Here is a 25218-nt window from a genome sequence, read left to right as displayed (position 1 = left end):
TGAAAATATATATATCGGTGTAAAGAAAGAAAAAAAAAAGAAAAAAAAAAAAATTCATCACATCCCAACGACCTGAACCGGTAAAATATTTTTTATTTGACGTCTTCGCGCGTGGGCGTGTCAGCTATCAAGAATCAATGCCGCCGCTGTCACTGCTGCTGTTGCTGCTGCTGCTGCACGATGACGTGTCTTTTCGACTTGTTAATAAACGATTGAAATATTATCGCAGGTAAACGAAATTCGACGATTTTCGCTCGATACGATACACACACATATAGATCGCGAATTCCCGTACGCTTTGGATGTTATTTTTTGAGATCGCTTTCTTCGGAAGCATCTTATTCGCGGTAATCCCCGTCACACCTGATATATTCCCCTATCAGGTCGCTCAGCTACAAAACAAGGCGACTGGTATTACGACCGTATATATAAAACGAATGCCGCACGTGTCTTTCACCGTCACACACGCTACGCGTTTTTCAGAAGGACGACATACTGTCACGTGTGCCGCGTGTCTGCCAGAGGGAAAGAGACTTGCGACAACGTTTATGAGGCACGTGTAAGAATTGTCACCGCGCGTATCATATCCATCGGAAAAGGGGAGGGTTCGTGGCCACGGAAGTCCAGACTTATTCGTTCGTTTGTCTTCTTCCTTTTCGGTTGCGGTATTTTCAACTATAGGTATATGATAAAAAACAATTTCAACACACTCACTGACGAAATGAAAACTTCACCCCCGTAAAACTCGTCCGACTCGTAGATTTTCATCGAAGCGATTCACTGCGCATGGTTTCTAATTTCGAAATACACTTCCCTTAGTATAATAAACGTTCACACGATGGGGATGAAGAAGAAGAAGAAGAAAAAATTATCCCATGAGCAACATCGAGTCTTCGTAATATAATTACAGTACAATTCGCACTTGTTCAAACTTTCTTTTGAAAATGTTATCCATCATTTTTTTGAACGGGGCGAAGTACAATCCCCCCGACACTCTTACTCGTTTCACGTTCGAAGAATGGAAGAATGGAGTATCGAAATGCACTTTGTTTGTTGGATGATTTCCGGAGCAACTCGTTGTACTTTGAAAAATAAAAAAAAAAAAAGAAACTCTGTTATTTTATTTTTTCGATAAATTTTTACGGGGTAGAGGTTTACCCAGAGGTAGAGTCGGGACTAAACTAAGCTTCGTGAGTGTCTGATCTCCGTCGAAACACGCGAGTCTGTCTCTACTAGGAGATTGCGGAGGAGTGGAACGTTGATCTCTGATTGGTTGTAACTTTCCCGCGTAAATATCTCACCACCAATAAGGGTGGCGAGAGCTACTCGAAGGGCGATTGTTGAATTACCGAAGGTACAATTTAGTCCGAGGGAAAAGGGTCGGGACACAAGTAGCACCCCTACAACGTCTTTCGACTGTTATTTTGGAAATCACTCAAACTCCGACGGGACATTTTTAGTTTTTTGCAATAGACGTTCGGTAATCGTTGATAGTCTTCCAGATCGTAACGCACCTCTGTCTACGTTCGAACAAGTCGAGAAAAATTGTCGAGGTGAAGTCCACCTAGAATGAAAAAAAAAAAAAAAAAAAAAAAAGCGTTCAAAAGAAGCTATCGATGCAGAGGCAGATGTGCGGTTACTGTAACCCATAGGAATGTAATGGAGAATCCTTCGGAATGTGCTTTGCAGGCTTCTAGGGATACCGACCGCTCCATATTGGCCTGGGTGTTCATCTGATTGGCGACTTTAAAGGAGTCCGGGTACTTTGTCATCGTATACGGAAATCTATTCCGCAAGTTTTCGAGCTTTTTATTTTCGTTCATGCCTTCAAATAGATCAGTTTTTATCGCTAAATTTCTTACACACGCATGAAACGCGCGGTATGAATGATCTGGGGATAAGAAAGTAATGAAAATCTTTTACGATTATGGTCACACCGAGGTCATATTACTCCCTGAGGAATTTGACCTCTTTTTTAGTCCAATTTTTCGAAATTGTTGGGACAGACGTTTCCTCTCAATTGTGTGACAGAAATTTGAAAAATTTTTAGGGACGAGAAAACTAGGGAGTGAAATTTTCAATTTTCTCCTGCTTCAATCATTCGCGGGGACAATTTTCTCACGCAAGATAGAAAAATTTCGAACAAATTTGGGAGTTGAGTCAACAATTGTTCGATTCTTTTATCTTTCGCATGGCGGTCTAGCATGCATAAGGATATATCGACGTTAACCGATCCTGGAATCGTCGGCATTTCACGAAGGTGAATATAAAGGCGTTTACACATGCGTTTTTACAGGTAAGTATACACGTGTCCTTCGCTCGGCACGGATGGCGTGGTCAAAAGATGGAAGAAAACTGGCCCAAGACGTTGCGCGGTCATGGGGTACACAAGGAGGGGCGTACGAACGGAGGTGGGTCCCGCGACCTTTGACCCTCTTGGGAACCTCCAAGGCCCCGAGGCCTCAAAGCTCGAGAATTTATCCGACCGTCTCTCTTCCTCTCTCGCTGTGCCCACCCGAAAATCCTTCACCAAACCAACTCTCACACCAGCCTCCCCCCCCTCCCCCGACCGAAAAGGTACGCGGGCCCCGGGTCGAGGTAACTAGGTCCCAAAAATTTGCTCTACGGACGATCCCCGACCACATGCAGAATCGACGCCTTAATTTTTCTGGTTATACATATATCCACAGGGGATTGAAATCACATGGAACGGGTCGAATTGGGGCGATTATTTCATCGGGTCTCTCCGTACAGAGCAATAAAATTTTTTCCAACGATAATACCGCGACGAATATGAGTTAAAAAAAAAAAGTCACCGAAGAGAAAATATGACCAAGTTTTATTGAATTTTCATTATTCTTTTTTCGCGACGTTATACCGTACCCGCGGCGCTCGAAGATCACCTTCCGCCAATTTGGTTGGAACGATCAGTTTTTGCGAACATAACGAAATGAAATTCTGCACCGCACTGCGCTGCGCACAGTTCGTTTTTCTAAAGATAATTGTATTTCGTTACGCGATGCATCGAGAGAGAAAACTGTCGGGGGGGCTGTGAGGGGTGAGTAAGGTGGTTTAACGCGCTTTTGATAGTCTTCCTTGCTCCTCACTGACAGCGCTTAATTAGCCAAAGGAATTCCTCGCTTGCGTTTTCCTTAGCGAACGCTGAGCACGATTCCGCAGTATACCTTCTCCTAAGTACGCGCGATCCTTTTAATCGTCAATAATTACAGCAACGATCTTCGCCGCGTCTTATGGGCCTTTTTTTTTCTCTCGCTCGTACATCGGCGAGAAAAAAATACCAGATAGGTCCTTCACTAGGGCGATTCATTGTAAGCCTGCGAAAATCGACTCGTCTTGACGAAATTTATTTCTATCGCTCGACGAATCTCTTCGGCGTTTTCCGCGTTGACCCCGATTTTGAGGAAACGATCGTGCAAAGTTATGATTACGTGATCTAGATTTCTCGAAGATTATTCCTCGAGGTATTTAAGCATGCAAATATTTCAGACGATATCGTCGAATCTACGGTAACATGATTTGCCGTTAACTCGTCACTTACCCAGATCGTATATTTTTCGTTCTGAATTCCGTGCGCGCGACGAGGTGATTCGACGTTAGAATCTATATGGCTCGACGTACGAATGACAGTCTGAAGCGTACATGTAATTAGTGGGTGCATAGGTATAAAATCGTGCGTTTAATTAACCAACATCCAGAACAGATCCAGGGCGCACGTAGCATTTATTGTATACCTGTGTATCGGTGTAATTTATCGAATAATCGAGATCTTTCGAGAGGAAATAATTGGAAGGGCGGAGATTTGCGGCGGTAAAATAACCGTTAAGATGTAGTGTACTGTAGATACTGCGCGTAGCAATATCGTACCGCGTTACGAGTACGAACGAAATCAATTCCCAATATGTATGTATATAATGGGTAAAAACGGTAAAGAGACAAATAGGCGTGATATAATTTTATATTTAATTTTCACGTGTCTCGGACGATAATCAATGTCCTTATCAAGAGGGGTTCTGGTTTCTGAGAAGATGGAAAAAGGGTCGTAGCGTGATTTCCAGATTCGTTAGCCCCTTTAATGGCTCGGTAACGATACGATATTGGAAGGAGTTTCGACTCGAATTCAAAAGAAGAGGATTATAAAGAGTTCCACTCGCTGCAGGGGAGGCGAATCACTCGGCCTAATATCGTTTCACCGGTGGTCTTTCTATCGTTTCATTTCTCACAGTGATCGAGAAGCCTATACGGTATACCCGGCAGACTCTTATATGTGCACCGGGTTCGTGAGATCGCCAATTCACCGACGAGTAGAGTATATTACACGCCGGTATATAACGATAAAATGTATATAACCTATATGGCAGGTACATCGCATAACATATATTCCGACGTCTAACGACTCGCTGCAGTATCAGTACATATTGTTATATAGATATAGGATATTAATTACAATGATTTCCTGCCACTTATACGCCGGAGAGATTTAAATTATAGATATCTGCTCGCGAGGTTCTCCTCTCCTCTTCTCGTTTCTTCCACTTTTTTTTTTTTTTTTTCTTCTCATTCTCTTTTCGTTTCTTTGCTTTTATTTTTGTTTTTGTTTTTGTTTTTGTTTTTTTTTTCTCCTTCTTCTCGTTCTTTTTCTTCTTCTTTTTTTTTTCAGCACAGGGGATTCAGAGGGAAGAAGCAAAGATTACAGGGCGCGCGCGCAAGTATTTCAGGAATCAACCTGGGCCTCGGCGTCATAACGCCCGGGTCAAAGGTCGCCGTCGAAATTCTCCCGACGAATTAATAATCCTTCGAATTCGAACGCATGGCGATCCCCCACGCTATCGATTCCCCTTCGCGAAATGCGTTGCGTTCGCTCGCGCAGCTCCGAAATTTCGATCGCAATTCGTAATTCTTGTTACCCCGATCATCGCTTGTATCCAGTAAAAAAACACCGAATACCGCTAAAAAGCGAATCGAGATATAGGTGAGACTTTTTTTTTTCGCCGAACATCGCGGTATGAATGATCGTTCGACGAGCGACGACGCGCGTCGATCCGATCGAAGATATTCGGGATTTATCTCAACGATATCTTCGGGGATCCTCGAGGTTCTCGCCGAGTATAAGGGCACCTCTGCGTGGGACCAACGCCTCGGGCGATCCGTCTCGACGCGAACAACCAAAACACGATCCACATAAAATCCCATGGGAGCACGCCAACTTCCCATACAATACACGTTCGAAAGATTTGCCCGATCGGTTGCGGCAGGCCCACGATCCGGACGGGTTGTGAATCGTGCGTAACATACGCGCAACTTGAATTCAGCGGTCATTTAGCATAAGCTGAAAATTCTTCTCGTTAAGCGCGCGGAAAAAATTCGGACAAAAATATCTCAGCTTTACGATATTTTCGCAAACGATAAAATATGTGCACGGCACGTGGAAATCTCACTCCCGTAACAAATTATATAATAAAACACGAATTTTTTTTTTTTTTTGCTCTTTTTTAAAAACACCATGCTTCAAAACTCTCCTCGATGACCTCGGTATTGCGGTACTATACATCTCATGGAAGTTACCGAGGAAAATACAAAGCAATTTTTTCAACGTCGTTGCTTTTTTCGGTTTTTTCTGTTTTTATTTTTTATTTTTTATTTTTTTTTTATATTTTACCGCAATGGTCCCAGCGGGGCCTTACCGTCGAGGGCACCGCTGGGGTTACTTTACGATGACCATAAATCATAACTGCGTGCACACGAGTGTGAGTAGGCGGAGTCTGAGAATAAGTCGGGTAGGTACGCACAATACTGGGCAGTACGATAATACTGGGAGTCGTCCTTAAGAAGAAGAGGAAGAAGAAGAAGAAGAAGAAGTTCGTCCACCGCTGTACGTCATGTCGCTATAAATTTGGTACATGTTTATTTCGAGGTATGACGTCGCGAATGTCACGACGGTTATTATCGGTACCCCGACTACGATGTGTTGCGGGTATATAGCGCAGGATCAAAAATACGTCCGAATCAATCGCCGAATTTTATTCAATTCGAGACTCCAGATTTTCGCGTAAATCGGTCGACCGCAGATATCGGCGGGATCGATGAGAGAAAAAAATAAAAAATAAAATAAAAAAAAACAAAAAAACAACAAAAAAAAAGCAAGGAGAAAAGTATGGGAGATTGGTTGTCGGATCGAAATTTCCTCTGCAGGATACGATATCGATTGAGATTGGTGTTCCACGGTTGAGAAGTAATTGCCAGATTGAAGATAGGGTGCGGAGTGTATTCCCTTAGCCCGGGTTATACCTGCGATAATTTTGGTCCACCTGGAGTAAGAAGTAAGTAAGTGAGTAAGTAAGTAAGTAGGTATAGGTTGGTATGGGGAATATCTGGTCGTTCGATGCGGGTTTTGAAGCAGTAACGGTCCTCGTTCCTCTTCCGAGGTCGGCGAGGGTCAAACGGCCGATTCACGCAAGTCTTGCCGAACGACTATGTATTTTAAATAATCGTTTTCACGTCAGCTTGATTTCCTTACCAACTCGCTCTGACACCAGATATAATAAATTGTCGTGGGCGGCAACGCTATAAATTACTTACATCACTAAACGTTCACCATTACACGTGTATACACCTATGCGCACATAAATTATTCTCTTTTTTTCTTTTCCATAATCCAGCTGCACTATTTTATTGCGAATTCGTAGGAAAAAATTATCCATCGTATCGTTACATCGTTTCCGGACGCATTGGAGTTTGATCGGTTTAGTTTTTTTTTTTCCTTCACTTTTCATAGCCTTTCCGCAGCCGCTTCTTATTTGAGATATTTCTGTGCTGACGTCGTCGAGGGGTTTATGGAGAGTAGAAAGAACGATAAAAAAGAGAAGAAGAAGAAGATGAAGATGAAAAGTAAGAAGCGTAAGGTCCGCAGTGCAGTAGAAATGAAAAGGGAAGATTTTACCGTACGCGCGCATACCTCGGAACATCCAATTATGCAATAGATCACCGGGGAAGGCGTTCGTTCTTCGGATCTCTTGTGCGCGGGAACGGGATGAATATGATTCTTGAAATTATTCTCGGGGAGTAGAACAAGGAATAAATTATGCAACGGATAAGAAAACGAGAAAACGAGAAGGACGCGACGCGGAGCGATGTGCCGCGTATGAATGAAAATTATAAAAAAATATTGAAACTCTTCAGACGTCGTCGTCAGGAGATGCGTAAATCGATGAAACGTTGTAGTCATATATCGTTGAATTGTAAGCTATCGTATAGTTCCAAAAATCTATCGCAGAGCTCTGTAAAACGTCCCTCGCAGCAGTAACTTCTGAAACTTGGCTAAGTTCGAACTGCAGAAGTATGATCAGGTAGGTAAGCACCGTGCTTATTATCTGCGAATTGGAATATCGTTAACAATGTCAATTGCCATCAGGGTGAACCGCGTAGGTAGTCTCTAAGGTATGAGCACACTTACCGAAAAAACCATCGATGGATTTATGGTAAAAAGTTGAAGAACGCCGAAAGACAGTTGTCGTAGTAGAAGTTGTTGGCACAAGGCGTTTATCTGGAGAAAAAATTCAAGTCCTACTCGTAAAATATCCATCGGAAATATTTCACTCGATTACAAGGACAATCGATCAAACTCACGCTTGATTTTTCCAACAGGTGTGAAGATCTTTGAACGCGAGGCGCGACGTCGTCGAGCAATTTCGACTGAATAAAAAAATACGGTAACCGACGTCCATTGATCTTGAAAATATGGATAAAATCATTCTAAAATTATTTGGCTGACCTGAGAAACTGTCCAATGACAAACTGCGATTATTATTCCGAGAAGAATGGAATGCACCAACGGATAACACGATAAAGCCCACCAGTCGTAGTCCCGTTCGAGTTCTCCTTGGAAATTGTGTAGGTCGGAAAGTTCGAAGGAGTACTGAATTATCCTCTTGCATATCAAATAAGAACCGGTAACCGATATGATCAGTCCAGTTATAAAGCAAATTAACAGCTGATACGAAAATGCGGATATCAAAAGCTCCGTTGAGTTTATCAGATTTAAATGTGCTTCGGCAATTTTTTCCACGGTCAAATGTAGCGACGATTCGTTGGTCTGCTTCGATTTCAGCGTGAACGGAGGCTGCTGAAAATTTGAGAAAAATTTTCTTCAAAAAAAGCGAAGACACGAGAGAGGAGCAATTTGTGGGTAGCGTCGATAATATTACCTCGCTCTGCGTACAATCGAGGAGTCTGCTGCTCAAGTTTTGAAATTTAATCCCGACTTTCACGACAACGAATAGAAATTGAAGGACGATCATAGAGTTCAGAAGAAACAGAATACCGTAGGCGAACCAATAATAGTCAATTCTTTTTTGATTGTCAAAATAAGAGGTGAGCGTTATCAGTAAGTGCAGAAATACGGCGATGACCATCGCAAGTGTGCCGCAAAAAATTTCTTTGCATGATTCTTTGTCATCCGGTAGATTTTGCAGACGATATTCGGTTTTGAAAATCTCGTTGAACACCTGTGTGAACAGTTACGAATGTATTTGAAAAATTCGATCACATGATTCAAATGGCATTCGAATATTTGATATCATGCCCTACCTTAACGATTTTCCATTGCTGTAGGGTATTAACGATAACGATTATAACGGAAAATCCATTGTTGGTGTAAAACTGAAGCCACTGAGCACCCAGAGTAACACGACTTTCAGATCTCAAATTAACCTCCATTGTTTGATAATTAACAACAGCGATTGCGAGTAGAACAATAATAATTAACGAAGAGTAAATCGACGCGCATATAGACGTCTTGAATTTCAAATTCGAAGATTTTGGATCAAACGTGTACGGCGCGACTCCGATAAAAGAGCAAAGAATATGCATCGGTTTCTCCCTAACGCTCATCGCGATTAATTCTTTATTTGATTTGAATATTTATTTTTTTTCTCCTCTCCCGATGATGCGTAAAATAAAACTGATGGAGGATCCGTTACGTTGAATTGCACGCGAATAGATCATCCTATTAGATAAGGTAAATATGTCCACTGGTAATACCTACGACTGCGCGTGCTCTTTATTCAATGAATAATTAAAGAAACGAATTAGTAAAATATCATTAAAATGGCGGAATAGCGCGGTCTTTTTTTCTTCCTTTTTTTTTTTCAATTAACGTAAAAACCTTGAGTGATGTGTATCGATTAGGAAAATCAATTTCGTCGGGAGAAAAAAATTACAAAACTCAAATCTATTGTTTGAAGAATTTTTTTTCGCACGAAAATCTTTTCGACACGACCCGAATTGAAGAATAAAAAATTTATCGGCACTCCTAATTTTCATTGTTAATTAACACTGGAGTAGTAATTACATTTAATAGGTACAGAACACGTGATGACTGCACCTTAAAATCGATACGCGGGAAGTTGGAATGAAAAAAGAGCAAAGAAAAAATGAACAAAAATGGCACACAGAAACCTACTTCTAGCTTGTAATAATATTCGAAATATTTTCATCGATTTTGTTGCGCATGAAGACATCACATTCGAATTAAGATTATCGTTAAGATTGTACGCGGGGACAATAAAATACTCGTAGTACAGCGTTTGATGATCGTATCATTTAATTTCGGGGTTTTTGTAATTCGTGGATAGAGATAAGGGTAAACAGCTTATAGTATTGGAATAGTTTCTAGTTTGGATTAAATCGGGAGATTGAATAGCTATTTCCCATTAACGTCACGACTGTACACAATCTCCGTGTAATCAACGGTGTAACGCAGCTACTCTAAGAAAATTTTTGGAAATAATCTTTATGGCCACCATTTTCGTTTATCAAACTGCGGCAATTATACACTTCGTTAGGTAGCACTTTAAATACCTTATTCCACGATATACCGAACTATTAAAATTTCTTATACACGTTATTTGTTTCTTCTTCTCCTTTTTCATCGAAAGGAAAGGCGTTAATTAGTCAGGATTGATCGCGGTATTATCCGTCGCATTGATTTCCATTCGAATTTATTAATCGAAGGAACGAATTCGATTATTTTTCTCTCTCCTTTAATTCAATCAGTTCATTTTGCGGCTGTGTGTAAAGTCGAAAGAGATTGTATGAACTTTTTAAGTTCACCTTAATAAAGGGTGACGACAATTTCGCGTTGTTTATTACATGATCGCGTGTCATGTACGGATAAAAAATTTATTAAAAAAAAAAGGTTACTAATAATTAGCTTTCAAAATAATTATCTCATCGCTGCATGGGTTATGTAAATTTTATCGTTAATCAAAGCTCCTTAACTCATCAGCACGTACTCGCGACGTATACATATATATATATATATATACCGCAGTGCTAATTATTTTACAGCAATTAGCGCTCTCTCGACCAATCGGTATAAATAAACAAAAAATGATCGTCGTCTCCTTTCTTATCATTAATCACCTTTTCGGTTCTCGATCCGAAACTACATGGTATATCTGTACGGCGAACCGGAAAGCGTATACGTTTTAAATTGATTTGTCATATTAACGATCAGCATGATAAATTAGAATATTCGGAATTAAAATATCGCGGGTGGTAAAAAAAGCAATGCAAATTTCAATAAAAAAGTACGTTTTAAAAATGGAAATAATTCCAAACTTTCACATCTCCCCTCCCCAGCTCTGCAATCTCAAAGTCTCGAGGATCATTTGCTTCGATTGATAAATTGTTATTTTTTCTTTGAAACTCTTCTCACGTCATTTTTTTCCCTAGACGTTCGAGGCTCGAGGAACAAACTTTTTTAAAATAAAAATGAAAAAAAAAAAAAAGAAACACAAGTCTTCCGCCTCACGGAATCTGAACCATGATCTCGTTACATTTAAAGTACCATTCATTTTATTAAAGTATAAATACCTGCGACGTAACTATCGAAGAATAAGTATACCGTATAACTGAGAGATAAAAATAGTACAGGTATTAAATAAACGTAGATTTTCTTTATTTTTCTTTATTTTTCTTTTTTTTTTTTTTTTTTTTTCTGTTTTCTGAGGCGAGGCGAACCACCGACGCGACGGGATATTATATTGTGACTGAAATACAGATAAGTATAACGGGTGAGATTGAATCGTTGATAAACTCTAATGGTAGCCACGCAGGCTCTAACTTTGTTAGTATCGTTGGTCCATCTACATTGGATGTCAAACTCCAAACTATTATCTATCCACGGACCGTTCCAGACTCCTAAACTGCTTTACTCCCCATTTTTTTTCTATCTTATTCCCTTTTTCCTTTTTTCTCTTTCTATTACAGACGGGAACGTTGGACGTGTTCTTTTCAATCCTTAAACTAGTTGTGTACAAAATATATGTATATACATACTCACGCGTATAATATATTTGTACACAAGATTGCCTAGGTGTCGAAGAAATTCTTGTCCTCTACGATTCGGGCGTTCTCGATATCTCGTTAAATACCATTGCACCGACTGTATACGTATAATAAACAAGGTCAAAGGTCGTTCAAAATTAACTTCATCGCATCGTTAAAACGAACTCTCGGGGATCCAAGTCGACAAATTACGGGTATTCAAGTGTGTAGAATACGCCTCTACATTTTTTTTATTATTTCATTTCTAATTTTATTTGAAACAAACTTCCAATGGAATCACCTTCTGCCTTTGTAAAGTACGATCGTGTTATTTATACTTGGAACCAGATCAGAGGTGAAAATTTTATTCTCTCAGTCGTAAAATAGCCTAATTAAAAACGCACGACCCGCTACATAGGCACGTACTGCGGATGACCAGAAAATTTATATCGTGAAATTTTCGTTTTTTTTTTTTTTTTACAGGTTACGCGTATAAAATGTTTAAATTAGAATGATAATGTGAAACATATTCATACAGTATGTAGCGTATATAACGGATGTTGAATTTGCATATTTTCTGCATAAATTATACACGGATGCATAATATTGTATACGCGAGTGCAGTACGGCAGGATGAATGATATTATCAATTTAATTCAATTCCGAGTGTCACGTGGTCAAGCTTACGTTGATTTATGCCTTCAAACGAATATGAAGAAGGCTAACTTATCAGACCGGGTGGCTTGTAGCGCATTGAAGATAAGAGAAAATCAATTTCATAGCAGGAAATTTGAAGAGTTGGAAGAGAAGATTCGGCGGTTGCAACGACGAGTGTCTTGCAGAGGTCATTCTTATCGTAAAGTACGTTGACGCAGTAATGTACGCGATCGAAATCGTTTTTGCAGGCAGCTCGGCGCATCTTTGCAAAAATCTTCCGTAAAACTTACGCGTATCACTTCTTGAATTCTATGCGAATAGCTTTTAACTCGATTACGTTAAATCGAAGGGAAGATCCATCGATTTGTAGTAGCATCACTCGACCTTTTACCAGACCTCAGAACTTCGAAAGTTATCGAACGAGAGAAAGATCGTACATATTCTATATCTACTCGTAGGTACATCTGTAGGATACCTACTTCAAAATTTCGATTGTACAAAAAGAAAAGAAAAGCACTACTTATCGAATTCCAAACGTAGTTTCCCGCGCTCTTAGGCCTTCCCACTACCCTCGGGGTCACGACCTCTTCGACCCTGGCACGCGAACTCGCTAGGTAAACTTTGACCCAAAAGACTTTCTTCAATCTCGAACCATCGTTGGTTGAAATTTCAACTGAATTTTCAATTCTATCGATGTACCAATCCATACAAACCGTTCAATTTTCACCTACAGCTCCGCAAAATCAACGTGAGAAAACGAACATTATTGTTTCATTGGTCGCAAAACCAATCGGCTATGATTTCTGAGAACAATATGTCTGTCTATATCGACAAAAAGACGAGCTCCAAAAGTTTGGATCAAGGGGTGACTTTGGAGACCTGATCTCCCAAATATCGTCGATGAATAAATTTTTAACGGGGTGGTGTCACGCGATGTGCGAAATCGATTTATAGTACGGTATACCGTACAATTCTTACGATGCTTTGCATCCCCTTTGTATTCATCTCTTTCTTTCTGATTCTCATCTCTTTCTTTTCCACCATTCCATCTCTTCCTGGCATCGCACCCGCAACCATATAATTACGGAAGCGTACCATAATAATTGAGCGTGTATGAGTGGGCCTTGTACTCGTAGGCCTCGTACACGTATACACCAGTGTAAACCCTATGGTAAAAGAATTACGCGAGAGAAGGATGATTTACACCATTGCTGATTCCCGCGCATTCCCGTGCTTTTACTCGACGCGTCGGTCTGCAACCTGCGAAGTCTGGACCCGCGCAAGCCACACAACACTCCAGGTCACAACAACAACAACAACAACAACAACAACGGCAACACCAACATCGGAAAGGTAGGAAGACAGACTTGGACTATACGCTCTATACCATAACACGTATACGAACGACTTCACCATGATGCAAAATTCTGAAACTTGCTTCTTACACGTATTCAACCTCGAGCGAACGTTCTGAGTGATTGTTAACGAAACCATAATATTTTTAAGTATCCTCCATACATTTTTTTCCCCCTTCTTTCAGTTTAGTCGCTTCTCAACCCTACGCTACTACAAAGAAAATTATCAAACGTCGACGTTAATATTTGTATAATAATATTGTAATATTGAAAAAATATATCCCTAAATTTCGAAACAAAATGGCTTCTGTGAGTGTTTTTTAAATGTCAAATTTGGCACGGCGATCTTTGTTAATTCCTATTAGACGCGCATCAGTTGCAAACTCGGGGCATTGATTGGACAAGGAGATCGAGAGGATTGGGCCCCCTCCTACTGCAGATTCGATCGGGCCTCGATGTGGGTCTTTACCCACATTAATTAGTATCACTAATTACGAAGACCGCGAAATATCCCCACAAATTACTGTAATATGTTTTTTGTTTTTTTTTCCTCTCGTTATTATTCGTTTTGCTTTTTTATTTTCTTCGACAGTTTTCTCTCTATTTTTTTTTTTTTTATATCTTTAATTTCATTTCGTTCGCATATAAATAACGTACAAGGTGGAAGATTAATTCAACGATAACCGATTTATGGTAATACGGTTCAAAGTTTATACACCGTACCTAATTAACCATTCCTGTAAAGTATTTCGCCAACGGAAAAAGGTACGTGTGCGAATTCATTTTATTTATACCTCATACTTTTTATACTCGCACGATTCACGAACGACTCCAACTCCAAAACGGATGAAAAAACATTCGCTTTTATAAATTGGACTTCTCGGCCCGATTACTGTTCGATCATTGCGAAGTACGCTACTCGAGAAACAAATAAAAGAGTATGGTAATGAAAAATTGCCCAAAACATCCAGAGTTGGTTTTTTCAAAGACTTGCGGAATGGAGGATCGAAAAAAAGACGTAAATGAGGGGGAAGAAACGAAAAGAGAAGGTTTAGTACCGCGGAACGGTGGAGGACGTCAGCTGGGAATCACGACATAATATGTACCGACTTGAGTGACTGCATTCGGACGGAAATGGATGGTAAAAGAAGTGACGTTTAGAGCCTCACGGGATTGAGCGACGAGGTTTAACAGACACTATATAAGTAAGAGAGAAAGAAAACTTGACCGCGGTGATTGTCATAACCAGTTCGATGCTGCAGGCAAGGACGCTCTCAAGAGCTGATGATCCTCGCATCGGCGATCGATTCTTGACCAACTCAATATCGCCTAAATCATTTCCTCGTATCCTATGCGCGAAACTATACGTATGCGTGTAACTGAGTGTTGAAAAAAAATGTTCAATGAAATTGCAGGTATTAATAATTCATTACGCGAAGTGATATTCGTGATTTTGATATTATTCTCTCCGTTAGATAAAAAGAAAAAAAAAAATGGGAAATAGGATGTCCAAATACATCTTTTGTGTAATTCTGTGTATTATAGGATGGATATAACTTCCATAATAAAATCGCGTTTCATTGATGGAAATATTCTCTGAACAGATATATGTATTTATATCGCGAACGCGGGGCATGTACGTTCGTATAAGTATAATATAAGAAATGGAAAATTTAAGATATTCCACAGATTTATGATCTGCTGTATTTTATGATCCACCTTTCAAGAATAGCCTATAACAGTATAAACTGAACATCGAGCAATATAGCTGGATGATCGTTAAATCGTAAGCCAGTCTCGCGTCTTATAAATTCTGAAAAAAAGTAGACAGATATTCCTCAAGTATATAGCATATATAGTATTATAAGAATGAAAATACTTATATATACCTATACATTTAAGTATATAAATAAACTGAAAATTATTGATCTTCGGGAACGACTTGCAGTAAAAGGTGAAAGAGTCAAGAAATGTAGACTTGTATTAATACAGCTGAACTAGCGTTTCTTCTTTCTTCTACGTGTACGAAAGAATTTTTCTCTTCTGATTTTTTCCTCATTTCTTACTTATTTCCAGTTTCTTCGTGTGTCAATGTCAGTTAATGATTCCTTTGTTTCTTGTGGTCTCTTTTGCGGCGAACGTTAAAGAGCAAGGATACGACGTCTTCGGTTATACTAAACCTAACCCATACTCGCAGCTGCTTTAGCAAGATCGAGAAATAAAATCGCACGAGGACGCGAAGCTCGAGCTCGTTAGCGCTTCCACCATGATTTCCATGGTTTCCGCAGGCTATACCTACCGCACAAGAACAATATTCGCTTGATGCTTTCGTACGTAAGAAAAACGGAAATGCAGAAATAAACTGCTATCGCAATAACTGCATATCCGCAAATTATACAGGTGTATATACGTATACCTGCGCTAACCGTCACGCGACACGGAGCGCCCGTAAATATACCCGTGTCTGTATTTCGTGCAATTTTCAACCCTTTCCCCTCAATTTAAAGGGAGAAAAATGGAGTCGAGTAAAATGAAGCCGAAAATCGATTAGAATGGATTAAAATAGACACGAAAACGATTGCCAAATGTACAGCTCTAATATATATGCAAACATGTACAGTATAATAATATGTAAAATTATAATTCTACACGTTGGCGTAACTCAATAGCAGGTTAGTCGGTATCCATTTCGTAATAAAATATGATAATCTGGGGGATCTGAAAGGAAACCGAGCTTGCGTATGGCGTAGGTAGGTATAAGGTAAGAAGACGGCGGAAACCGCGGTTCGTTACCTCTTCAGACATATTTGCGGACCACGCCATATAAGCCGGAAGTCGCGTATTTTTTTCCACCTTTGCAACTCGTACACGTACCACAGGTATAATGCACGTTGCGGTAATTTGCGCTAAACTTGAAGCATACAAATTAAAGACAAAAAAGAACTTAACAAGCACTCGAAAAGTACATTATTATATCTAATCATCGAAATAATTTTGCAGCATTAACTGTAAATAATATTCGGGGTTAATAATTGTTTACCCTTTGCTGATTGCGAGATGTGTGTATATATACATATAACACATGGACAGCGCATACAAATACATGTAATAACGTGCTTTTCTGCAATATCGCATAGACGAGCGTCATTATACCGGAAGTTTCATATATCCCTTCATTATTATTATGCGAGCTTTGACCATTATCGTCATCGTTGCTATTATCATTAATGTTCCCTTAATTTGACGTCGTCATATTAGCGGTATAACATGGAAACCATCGTGGCTAGTTATCTTCCAACGACATTATACATGTTACATACGGGCGGGCATGTGATGTGCAAGCACCTGTATATACGTATCTAAATATTTTTTTTACAAATCTGCAGAAAGAACGAAGAAACCAGAAAAAAAAAGGAAACCAAACCAGAATACACTTCTTACGATTCGCGTAACTTTTTGATATACTACAAGTAGGATAACATAAAAATAGATCAGCAATTAAAACGCCCCGTATATGGAAAAAAGAAAATATATAATAATGACGATATTGATAATAATTAGAAGTGGAAAAAGAAAGAGGAATGGCAGCAGTCTGGTTGAAGCATTATCGACAATCTTGATCGGACAGGATAACCAATTTCTCTGCATTGGTGTAGCTTCTCCGTTCCCTTGTTGATTTTCTCTATAACTCTTTCGAGGCTGAATCGCAATAATATACTATTTGCAGTAGGTAGATAAGAAGAAATAGAAGAAAAAGATGAAGACGAAGGTCCTTCGCGAGCGACTACTATGTTGCCGCAAGGCGACGGGAATTGCTATTGAAATAGTGGAGAGATACGGTTGTAACTTTGCTTAAACAGCAGGTGCATTAATCGCGTGTCAACGGTAGCCAGATGGAGCATCTATTATTCTACCGAGGAATAAAATAAACGTACACCGAACCAAACGGATTCGATAAAAATTATGACTATCGTACCGCAGAAAATAAGGTAAAGTGGTATAGAGAAGATTCATGTGATACTCCACTGTACCCCACGGATAGGAAAAATTCCAGAAGAATGGATGATGAGTTGTGAAATACCGCACGATAAAGCGGAACGAGACAAGGTAGGTAAAACGGGAAGAAAACAAAAGAGGAATTTTCATTTTCTTTCGCAGAAGACGAAAATTTCATTCGTTATTAATTTTCTCGATGTAGGCCTGTTTGAAATGACAAAGATAGAGGAACAGAGGATAAAAGGAGACGGATTTCAAATCGTGAAGAGACTGTGGGACGGAATAGGTGATAAAACAAATCGTCGGGGGTCACAGCTGGGGTTTTATGGGCATGACGAAGAGGTAGAAGAAGGTGCACGTATGCCTATGTATACGTACGTATGGCTCAGCGGAGTCAACGCACGCGGTCGCGTGGCACGCGTGTCGGTATAAAACGCCTTATAATACCTATACTATCCACATGTAGATATATTAAAACACTGTAGTTAAGAAGAAACAAAAAAAAAAATTTGACGAATAAACGAAGATACGCTATGATATTAATGGGTGTGCGCGTGGGGGCACGAAAATGGGACAAAAAAGGAATGGAACAAAGATTTTCCAATTTACAACCCACGTGCGGATGAATAATTACGATCAATTAATTGCATCTTACATAAATAAAAAAGAAATTGATCAAGCTCTCGGTTTATAGTTATACACGTATAACCGCTCATCCTAATTCCGCCCCCACGGATGCGGAATTTTACATTATCCGTTGCCAAGCCAGCCACGTGTTGCAGTGATGCAGTGTCCTTTTTTCATTCCCCCACCCCCCAACTTACGACTGTACACAAAAATGCGGATGGGCAACGGAAAGAGAAATAAAAAAAAAGGCCAGACACTCGTTTTGATTGAAACAGAAACTGCGAGTCATATATGGTTGTGCGATTGTGAAATTCTTTGACGGGATAAGTTGAACCGAAAAAAGTAGAATAAGTCAGAGAAAATTCACGAAGAAAAGATAATACGAATAATATATGTACATATATACCTAAATATACAGCGAAAATGAAGATGTTTTTTACGCGGTAGTGTATAGCAGATCGTTGATAGGAAGTGGATTATAACTCCGCTGGGAATATAATAACAGAATACATCCCTTTTCTTCCTTGAAACAATTACCCACCCCCAGAGAAATTACTCGTGAATTTTTATATCATACCGTGCACGAGGTGGGTAGATACATACACAGGCGTATAGGTATACCTATACGATCAAACTCCGAGAGTAGAGAAGGGCCGACGCGCATGAAAAGATATAGTGCGAGTGCGAGCTTTTTAATTTTATAGGGGGCATTTATCTTGCGATTATGTTGATGAATTCTCGGTATAAAATTTTTATACATATTACAACCCGAGTTGAGTTTAAGTAAAAAACCAAAAAAAAGATAACAAATTTTACCCAATCCTTCGAAATTTTTCCATCCATGTGTAAGTTCTCCGTGCAGATTACATATTTGGTTTTTATTTTCTTTTTTTCTCTTCATGCGCCGCATTGTTGGGTTAATTATATATGGTATGATATACCTATACCGATACGCCATGTTTCGATCGATCAAAGATTGACGAGCGAATGCGATTCTTGCGGATACGGTCGGATGTCACGTTTATTCGCAAGGCTTGCAATATCCTGAAAATGATTTAAAATCGCATAACTCGGATCGCGACGTCATAGAAATGTTTATAAGGTATATCTTTTCATAAGTCTGCATGCGTCGTCTCCTTGCCGACAACCCCACCTCCCTTTTCAGGTTCGGCTCCTTGCGCGCCGTCTCCTATACCAACCGCTGTTCATGTAACTTGATAAACAAGTTTACTTGGAGAGTCCAGTATCTTATATACACCTGGATACTGGGTGTTCCTCCGAACCTGCAACGCGATCAAAATCCAGAAATAATATGTGTGTCAGTTTCGAAAAATTGGGTGCGTTTCGAAAATCGGTGGACTCGACTCACATTATGCATGCGTATTTCAAAATTTCATTCAAAACTTGGCCGGATTCCGCGTTTGGTCTGGATTTTGAAAAAGCCTCTCCCCACTTTTTCATCGCGTCGCATGATATTTCGATAGCTTTCCACCGACTGCCCGCATCCTCCACGGTCATAACTTTGGAATTTCATTGCGCCATTTTTCCATCGACGAATACATATCGATCCATGTCGCAAAATATACGTGGATATACTTGCAAAGTAGATCGTATAAGCGTAAAAAGAACGGCTGAACGACGATCTTCTTTTAGTACACCGGTTTCCATGCGCGACCGCATATATACTTCCAGAGTTCACCGATATCGGTACGTCCGATATCGGATTATTATAATCATGCTCGGTATATTAAAATTAACTTTTTTTTTTTTAATATCGCTGCAATGAGAGAAATTCCTTGGTTCCCGCGATCGCTCCGCGATTTTTGACAAGTCTCTAATTCTTTTTTTTTTCACCAATGGAAATTATGATAATCGGTCGAGGTAGTATAATCACAGCTCAAGTTTAATCAAACTCGATCCCCGTTGCTGCGGATATCAATTTTCCTAATGTACAATACCGATCACCGATGATCGTCTGTAGCGATTTATATGTATAATGGTGATTAATTTTGAAAACGTTAAAATTCCCAGCGCGTTTTTCTCACCATTTTTCCTTATTAGGAATCAATTAATTAACGGAGTCCTAAATGGTATAGGCTCATAAGTTAAGCAGGAACATCAGCAGCAACGGCAGCTAGTCAGTTTCTTCTGTTGCTACGATTTCCTGTATCACCCTTATTCCAGGTTCTGCTATCGCTTTATATATAGTTTCTCATCATCGGTAGAGGTATACCTATATGGTATGATACGATAAGAGACGAAATGAGTCGAAGACGCAGTTATTCGTCTTTAAGAAAGTAACTTGTACATCAGCATAATAGGTGAGGAGCAGATGAAGATAGGCGGTGATGTATTAAGACGATTAAACCAATAGCCAATAGCTATTTCGACCGTATAGCCCAGCTGTACCCAACGAGATAAAACTCCGTAATACCGAATGGACCGAAAGACGATTTGGAACACGTTACGTAACACTAAACTTCGAAATACCTTGAAATATAAAAATTACATTTAATTTAACAATTAGGCAATTTTGCTCTCACGTAAAAAGCTCAACAGACAGACCAAACCATGCTATAATAACCACGTTCAACGATTCAATCTTTCAAATATAGAGTCACCAGATATGTTTTCCATTTTTTTTTTTATTTTTATGAGAGCGTGTAATATTTGCGGGCCCTTCTTACTGCTGAAAAATCTTACTCGATATCGCCATCGTCCAGCGGGCAATGGATATACATACATTTGAACGAACGGCATAATTACACCTTTCTGCACGAATTGCTCTGACTTAAAATCAAATTAACGTTACTTTTCATTCACGTTAGCACACCGTTGAAATTAAACATATGCGTTCACTGATCGCGTATCGGTATATAATATACCAGCGAAATATCGTTGTAAACACTTCTATCAACTTGATTTTGTGTAAAAATAATCTAAATTGAGGTGATTTTTTTTTTTTTCATTCATTCTAATTAAGATAATTGCAGATGAAAATTATTACACTTACTTGTTAACCACCCGGCACAGTCAACGATGTTGATGTTCATAGCGCACAAAATAATTTTTATATCGCACGTGTATATATGTACTTATGTTACTTCGAGAGGCGATATTATGTTTGCGAGAAAAATTTTGAATTGAGTTTTTTCGATGACAACCACCATGCGTCGTATAATGATTCCAGATGTATTTCACCTCATCGTTTGTATAAAATTTCACTCTTGGAAATCAAATGTCAACGCTGCTGATGAAAATCATACCGCACACCCGATCGTTGGAAGAAAAAAAAAAAAGAGTAATAATCCGAGGGGTCGTTAATCTGGCGAATAATGATCGAAAGTTTCTAGGTATAAAAAGTAATTAGTTTAATTAGCCGGCTCGAAATAGTCTAGGGTTGATACGAGAGACGCGATATTTATTATACCTAGAAATGCCGTTAAAAGTCCGCAAAGCGATAGCCGCAATTTGCAGGAGAAAAAAAAAAAAATGTAGATCGAATATGAAAAGAAAAAAACCGGTTCAAGCTGCATACACAAGACCCGCAACAGCTGTATATACCCATACAGATCCGTCAACGTTCAAAGTTCGGTTTAAAGTAGCTTCTGCATCGTACGTCGATCACGACATTACGCGTATAATAATGATAAATAGATAAATAATTAAATAAATATTATATGCGAGGAGGATGTACTATAAGTCGTGGACCTCGAGGTCCTGGGTGACGTTGGGACCGGCGCGAAACACTGAGGACGGTAAAACGGGTCTTCCCCTCAAGGACTATTAATTCGGGGGGCCTTATAGCTCTCTACGTACTTGAGTCACGTCTTAAAGTAGTGTGGTTGAGTGCGGGCGTGAGTAAGACTGCCTGCTGATGTCGCGGCGGTAGCAAGGATCGCGCCCGCGGCACCAGGCACTGCCCGAGAGACGAGAACCGAGAACCGAGAATCGAGACCCGAAGCCGAGAGGCCCCTCTTTAAGCGATGGGTCTTAGTCCCCTCGGCTAACCGGACACCCGATGGGACTTGAGAGTCCAGCTTCAGGCCTCGTCCTGGATCGCGGTCCCCCAGAGCTCGGATATAAGATTTGAGCTTTATAGCGCGGAATCTGGGGTGCTCGGGACCGATAAGACACCCTCAAAAAAATGCAACAGCACGAATTTGACATTTTGTAAAGTCAAAAGGTCGTGTAATTTCACGTTTTTGGTGACAATGAGTAGACCAACGTTGATTCATTATGACCGTTGGATTGTTTATTTCCAGTTATCTTTCGTCTGTATTGTACGCAACTAAAAAGGGCTACCAAGTTTTTTGAGTTTACGAATCAGATTGGGCTTGGTTTCGAGTCCTTTGAGTATGGAGGTGACAAGAACTTGGGTTTGATTGTACGGTGGAAATGGCATTCCTTCGAGATTATATATGAATATTTTTCCAGTAGTGTCACCAGCTACGAGTTGATTTCCATTCGCCGTAAATTCGAGAAGTAATAATCTACCTTGCGTGTCACAAATCGTACTAGAAGCCGCGGTGTAGGACTTTCTTCTGATGTCCCATACGTCAATCTGGTTGTTGACGATAGTGGCGATTATTGTTGAGTTCTTCGGGCTCCAAGCAGCCATTTGAACGCAGGCCATTTGCGTCGACAAGGTGATCAAAGGCTCGTTTATTCCGTCAGCCCATATCCTCGTACACCAATCAGCGCCACATGTCAAGAATATTTTTGAACAGAATGGCGAAAATTGTATCGAATAAACCGGCCCGTTATGGGCTCTGAAACTGTCTATATGTTGCTGTAAATAAGTCGTTGAACATCTATGAATGCATCCTTCATCCGAACCGACAAAATAAATCATCGACAAAGCTGGGTGTTTGCGGAGAACCAGTGCGCCAGGATTCCTGGTAATTGAAATATCATGAACAACGCACTGCTCGGGTTGTTGTTCGACGCCTTTGATTTTTCCTTCGATTCTACTGATCCTCATCATCTGCGTACAGCTGAAATCCGTGTCTGCTCTGTACGAAAGCACCCTACCGTCCTGATTACAGGTGTAAAGTTGCTCCTCGAACATTACCTCATCTTCTCCAGGCCACCATTGAACTTGCCAATGAGGTGCGTAAGACGGCGAGCTGCTTCTGTTGCTACATCTCATAACGACTAGATTTTTATTGCTGATGTCGATCACTTGTAACACACCGTCGTAGAATCCGATCGCCAAAAGATTTGGACGATTGCGACTCCAGTCGAGGGCGGAAATAGGACTGTTAAAATAGTGCCATCTTCCAGCCCTGTGCGGGTTCTTTGCCGTCCATATCATCACGAGACCTTGACGTCCCTCCTGGTTGTTTATCGGCCCGTAACCAACCGCTAGAACGTCCCGGTTCACGTAATTCCAACAGAAACAAGCCACGCTGTATCCAGCGCTTAAGTCCGAAACGAAAGACCAGAGAAATTCTAGACTGTAAGTGAATTCTAACGTTGGACTATACGGATCCTGCTTTATTATGCCTTTGAACCTTTTCTGAGGTACTATGTAGAGATTACTGGCTACCATTCGCTCTATGATCGTCGCCGAGTCCAAAAAATCTGTGTGTTCCGCTAGATGGGTCAACTGCATTTCAACGCTCAACTGATCGGTAGCATCTTCAATTTCCGGTAGCTTCATCGGACTGATCTGAAATATCGAATATTCGATTCAATACGCGGTGGGAACACGCATTCAATTTTTTACCTTTTTTTCCAAAGCTTTCTGCCTAGCTTCTTCCGTGTCTATAAAAATAGGACCCTTAGCTTTGGTGGATTTTAGGTGTTCGAATGTGTCGTACATTATCCAATTATTAACAAGAGTTCCTTGATTTCTCCGCTTAGTTCTGGCTAGATAAGTGGATCTATTTTTACGGTAGATGCACGGTGTTTGGGCCTCCGCATCTACCAATTTTCTGTTAGATCCTGCTCCTACTGTGATGTATTCGTATTGTTCGTTCGCCTCCTTAACGGCAATACCCTCCTCTGACGATAAATCGACGGTCAATTGCGGCAGCTCAAAAATGAAGAATACGTCCGTTTCTTGTAAGATTATATTCACTTTATCCGGCCGGACGTGCATAAGGCCGGAGTCGAATCTGGTAAATAAATTATAGAGGGTTCCATTTTTAAATAACGATCGAAGACTGCGAATCGAGTCTACAAAAACATATAAATCACCTGGAGAGGTGAAACTGAGACGGTGCTCGATCTTCGTCTAAATTTGAAGAAAGAGTATAAGAAGCAATACTTTCGTCGATGGTGAATTCATCCATAAGTTGGGTTTGTTGCATTTGTATAGAGCTCGATTTGAACATAAGAGACGAATTGGTCTTCAAATTTCCATGCTGAGATCCGGAGGACCAGGAAAATAATTGCGTATTACTCGTTCCCTGACCCAATACGATCGTATCAAATGCTGTGAGTTGGTTTTCTTCGATAGGATGATAGGCAGCGTGGATTAAATTCTTCGGGGTTAAATCAACGTCGTCCTCGATGACGCGATAATTCTGCCTCTGATTTAAAATTGATGTCCCATATTTTTGTGGTATTCTACGATTTTTTGAAGGTAGGGTCGTCTTCGCCGAGGTGATACTCTGATCTTTATTGCGACCGCCGTCAGAACTGGTCAACTTTCGCAATGATAAACTTCGGCTTCGCATTTTAGATTAATAATATCTTACTACACGTGGTTACCAAATGCATCAGTCAAAAAACTTACTCGATTAAAGAGCCGCAAACTTCATTCGAATGGAAAGCTTCAAGGACTCTGATGTTAAATGAAACCCCATTTTAACTCATGACTTTTCTATTTACTTGCGGTATCGCTGGGCGATATTGATTTATAGTATTCGCTCGAGGGATACGCTCTCGTAATATTTACAAAAATTTGAATGACTGTACGTTTTCCTCGTTTTCTAACTTTTCCTCAATATTGGAATCTATATGCGTCTGTAAAATACGACTTGGAATGTAATTGCCAAATTATTTGAACGATAAAATATAGCATAAAATTCAAATTTAAACATTGATTGTTGAGGTGTGCTGCCATCTGTGGAGTGCAACGGAACTTTAAAGCTCATGTGAGCTTTTCAATGGTAAGTAGATTTGAGCTTACGTGACTCGTGTGTAAATTGCAGTGTGCACTAGGCTAGTCAAGATAATTATTTGGCATCTTCATTATATATTTGGGATATATAGTTTCAAGTATCTG

At 40.0% G+C, this 25218-nt stretch overlaps 2 protein-coding genes and 1 long non-coding RNA gene across 7 annotated transcripts in view; 1 reads left to right on the top strand and 2 right to left on the bottom strand.

Annotated features, from left to right (window-relative positions):
• The window catches only part of LOC105683357, a 28421-nt gene extending 6679 nt beyond the window's left edge, over positions 1-21742 (bottom strand). The window contains exons 1-7 of one of the 5 annotated variants that reach the window (XR_007277605.1): positions 11363-13140; positions 8605-11069; positions 8223-8522; positions 7790-8140; positions 7645-7710; positions 7472-7561; positions 715-7388 (exon numbers count right to left, since the gene is read on the bottom strand). Coding sequence is in view for 2 of the 5 variants with exons in the window: in XM_048652681.1 (XP_048508638.1) it covers positions 18798-18891 (94 nt within the window). In the remaining 3 variants the exon portion in view is untranslated. Of the gene's footprint in view, positions 1-714; positions 7389-7471; positions 7562-7644; positions 7711-7789; positions 8141-8222; positions 8523-8604; positions 13141-18797; positions 18921-20994 lie in introns of those variants that run through there. The other 4 variants (XR_007277604.1, XR_007277606.1, XM_012395893.3 and 1 more) reach the window with 4 other exon arrangements.
• On the top strand, positions 8916-13659 carry LOC125500304. Its single transcript, XR_007277623.1, has 3 exons — positions 8916-9034; positions 13140-13356; positions 13544-13659. It is a non-coding gene; the product is annotated as an uncharacterized LOC125500304 (long non-coding RNA).
• Positions 21743-21902: 160 nt separating the features above from the next.
• On the bottom strand, positions 21903-25064 carry LOC105683358 (dynein axonemal intermediate chain 4). Its single transcript, XM_012395894.3, has 3 exons — positions 24186-25064; positions 23713-24103; positions 21903-23655 (listed from the first exon to the last, which is right to left on the bottom strand). Exons 1-3 carry the CDS (start codon positions 24665-24667, stop codon positions 22273-22275), a joined length of 2256 nt encoding a protein of 751 aa, XP_012251317.1. The 5' UTR covers positions 24668-25064; the 3' UTR covers positions 21903-22272.
• Positions 25065-25218: the final 154 nt, after the last annotated feature.

This window comes from Athalia rosae, chromosome 3, assembly GCF_917208135.1.
Source record: "Athalia rosae chromosome 3, iyAthRosa1.1, whole genome shotgun sequence".
In the NCBI taxonomy this organism is placed as follows: Eukaryota; Metazoa; Arthropoda; class Insecta; order Hymenoptera; family Athaliidae; genus Athalia; species Athalia rosae.
The sequence above is the reverse complement of the archived record's forward strand: the minus strand, read 5'-3'. Positions and strand labels throughout refer to the sequence as shown.

What these genes read in the sequence shown, in the direction of transcription:
- LOC105683358 (XM_012395894.3), bottom strand. Translation starts at nt 24,667, where the DNA reads ATGCGAAGCCGAAGTTTATCATTGCGAAAGTTGACCAGTTCTGACGGC. An exon ending in TCTCAGTTTCACCTCTCCAG is followed by an intron (nt 24,104 to 24,185) that starts GTGATTTATATG and finishes TTTATTTACCAG; the next exon opens with ATTCGACTCCGGCCTTATGC. An exon ending in AGAAAGCTTTGGAAAAAAAG is followed by an intron (nt 23,656 to 23,712) that starts GTAAAAAATTGA and finishes TCGATATTTCAG; the next exon opens with ATCAGTCCGATGAAGCTACC.